General features: G+C 38.5%; 1 protein-coding gene across 1 annotated transcript; it reads left to right on the top strand.

The window, feature by feature from the left end:
• Nucleotides 1-679: 679 nt before the first annotated feature.
• Nucleotides 680-2,222, top strand: LOC116176397 (protein peste-like). Its single transcript, XM_031494930.1, has 5 exons — nucleotides 680-897; nucleotides 947-1,444; nucleotides 1,495-1,568; nucleotides 1,619-1,929; nucleotides 2,018-2,222. Exons 1-5 carry the CDS (start codon nucleotides 739-741, stop codon nucleotides 2,053-2,055), a joined length of 1,080 nt encoding a protein of 359 aa, XP_031350790.1. The 5' UTR covers nucleotides 680-738; the 3' UTR covers nucleotides 2,056-2,222.
• The last annotated feature ends 816 nt before the right edge of the window (nucleotides 2,223-3,038 follow it).

Below are 3,038 nucleotides of genomic sequence, written 5' to 3' on the forward strand. Positions count from 1 at the left end.
ATTCAGTTTTCCTTGATACTTTGATTTTCTTTACATTAATGCAGGCCCGCTTCACACCGATACCAACAGGTTTTTTTTATTTAGATTACCATTTAGCATGAAAGTACATGCGTAATACGAATAATTTTTAATAGTCTAGGGTCAATGCGAATTCTTTTCGTCATGAGTGCACATAACTGACTTCGTCGGTCCGGATCATTTTTGCCTAGCGCATGAAGTATCTGGTTTTGTAAGGGTGAAACTGATGAAATTTGAATACCTTCTTTACCTACCGAACTAAGTGAAGTCCTGTTACAACCACCCTAATCTTTCCGACAACACTCATTTGAAAACAATCGGGCCAACACTATAGGAAATAGGAGAAAAGTGAAAAATCACCACGTTAGCGTGGCACGCTCGGGAATGTCACCGACTCGACATCATGTAGCCCCGTCCTAAAGTTGTTAAACTACACGGCCCTGATAGGTACATGTACATACACTCCTCGACTTTCTACAAAATGGGAACTATCTTTTTACAAATAAATTTACAAAAATGTGCTAAAAAACCCAAGTGAAGCTCGCTTTTTGGTTTGAGCTAGGAAGCTGTTCTGTCAAGAATATGGCATCTGGTTATTAATTAATCTGTAATGATTTCAAATGTCTCAAAAAACTATTGTAAATTGAAAAATTTCTTATTTTATAGGCTTGTGCTCATTACATTCAGAACTGGAACTACTTCCTTAAACGCGGAGCTTCAATGGTCTTCTCGGCGGTATACCCCACGGTGGACACTACGCGATCGGCAAATCAGTTACTACTGGAGGGCTATGACGATATAATCGTCGACATAGCAAAGATGTTACCATTTATCGCGTCCGAAATTCCGCGCTTCGATAAGTTCGGTTGGCTTTTCATCGTAAGTTGACTTCCGTAACCGAAACGCGATTAAAACCTTTCAATTGCAGCTGAACGGCACGTCCGCCTTCGAAGGTGCAATCAATATGGACGATGGCGAGATGGGGAATTTCGAAATTCGCCAGTGGAACTACGAAAGCAAATTGACACAGTTTACCGGTTCGTGTGCGGAATTAGGCCGGTCATCGGCAGGCGAATTGTACCCTCATACCATCAAACGGGAGTATATTGAAGTATTTATTCCCCAGTTTTGCCGAAATTTAAGATTTGACTACGTGGGAAATGTCACGGTGGATGGTATTTCGGGTTACAAATTTGCAATCGGTGCTGGAGTTCTGGACAATGGTACATTGATACCGGAAAACAAGTGCTACTGTGCAGGCAAATGCATACCATCTGGTGTTTTTAACATTTCGTCCTGCAGATACGGTTTGCCAACCTATGGTTCCCTTCCACATTTTTATGGCGCCGATCAGTATTACTTAGAGAATGTGGAAGGGCTGCAACCTCGAGAAGATAAGCACCAATCGTACATTATTCTTGAACCCGTAAGCTTTTGCTGTTTTCTTTCACGGTTTTCAATATGGATTCGTTTCAGACCACCGGAGCACCAATTGAAGCTGCGCTACGAATCCAGCTAAACATGTACCTGCACCCCATAGATAGCATAATGTAGGTTTATCTTATACGATCACCACCAAGTAATCGTTCCACTTTCTTAGGGTATACGAGGACGTTCCCGAGCTCTACTTCCCATTACTGTGGGTCGAAACTTCGGCTTCGTTGCCACACTACATGAAGATATTGCTGAAAATATATCTAATTTCTCCTCAAATAATGCTAGGCGCATCCCTAGCACTGACACTGCTTGGATTGTATATGTTACTGTTTATTGCGTATAAACCATTCTTTGTATCATTCTACAAACATTTACATCGCAAGAAGCGAAATCAGCCGGTAAAGTCGGAAGAAGTACCCCTACGATGTGATGTAGAAATAGCATTCGCTAATTGTGCTATTGAGAACGATGAGTGTAGGTGATATAATATACTGTTATGAATGTGACGTACAGTATTAATTAGTTAACACCACGTGTTGGGCATTTAACAGACAACTTTCAGGGGAGAAACCGTTGGTTAACAAATTTACATTGCGATAATCGATGTTCTGCGTCAAGGTAGAAGACAATCCGGAGTGTAGCTAATACTTAGAATGCCATTTCAGGTAAATGTGTTGTCGATAGAACCAACCCTTGTTATTTGTAAGTGTATTTTGTTTAGCTCTCTGTAGACAAGTTTTTAAATATACGTATACTCTGTTTTTTAACTAGGAAGACGGATTTAAAAACCTGATTTACACTGGAAATGTCACTAGAATCTAGTAACAAAAATAATAGACTCATTTTGTACAGACATGTATTGTGGGTTGCGTGATGTGATTTTCTTTCACATTTGGATAGATTTCATTATTTATGCTTTTGGGTTATTATTTGGTAGGAACTCCTTTATATTATGCATACATCATACTTTTAAAAGCGAATTATAATAAATAGGTAATACACTGATAATAGGTAATCATCCTGCATACATTTTTTGGCCTTTGAAACATTATTTTGAATTGTAGTTTTAAATGTTTTTATCAGTTGTAATACTACACAATCCACATTACAATTTACAACAAATGTTAAGTTATTGAATAAATTCAGAACAATGGAATTATACTCATATTATTAAACAGCACAGTTCACTGCTTTATGTATAAGCGATTTAGTCACTTCTTCCAAAAGTTCACTAAAACTGTCACTGTCTTCCGATCCGAGTGAAATAATTAATGGTTCTATAAGTGTATCCATTAGACCATCCAATCTACACATCTTATTTTCTTCCTTAATAACGTGTTGCACACAATTCCGCCAATCGTCAGAGCTCACATTTGCAACAGCGTTATGACAGCCGGGTCGTTTCGAAGGGGTAACAATCCCAGTACTTCGATATTCTTTAATTATCCGGTATACTGTAGATCGTGCAACTCCTAATATGTGTCATACTTTAATAACCAAATATATACCTACATCATTATTTACGTTACCTGTGGTAGATGCAATCTTCAACACAAGCGTAGCAAAATTCATATCCGGAGTAT

The sequence above is a fragment of the Photinus pyralis genome, unplaced genomic scaffold, assembly GCF_008802855.1.
Source record: "Photinus pyralis isolate 1611_PpyrPB1 unplaced genomic scaffold, Ppyr1.3 Ppyr1.4_LG7, whole genome shotgun sequence".
Lineage (NCBI taxonomy): Eukaryota > Metazoa > Arthropoda > Insecta > Coleoptera > Lampyridae > Photinus > Photinus pyralis.

What these genes read in the sequence shown, in the direction of transcription:
- LOC116176397 (XM_031494930.1), top strand. Translation starts at nt 739, where the DNA reads ATGGTCTTCTCGGCGGTATACCCCACGGTGGACACTACGCGATCGGCA. An exon ending in CGTACATTATTCTTGAACCC is followed by an intron (nt 1,445 to 1,494) that starts GTAAGCTTTTGC and finishes GATTCGTTTCAG; the next exon opens with ACCACCGGAGCACCAATTGA. An exon ending in TGCTATTGAGAACGATGAGT is followed by an intron (nt 1,930 to 2,017) that starts GTAGGTGATATA and finishes GACAACTTTCAG; the next exon opens with GGGAGAAACCGTTGGTTAAC.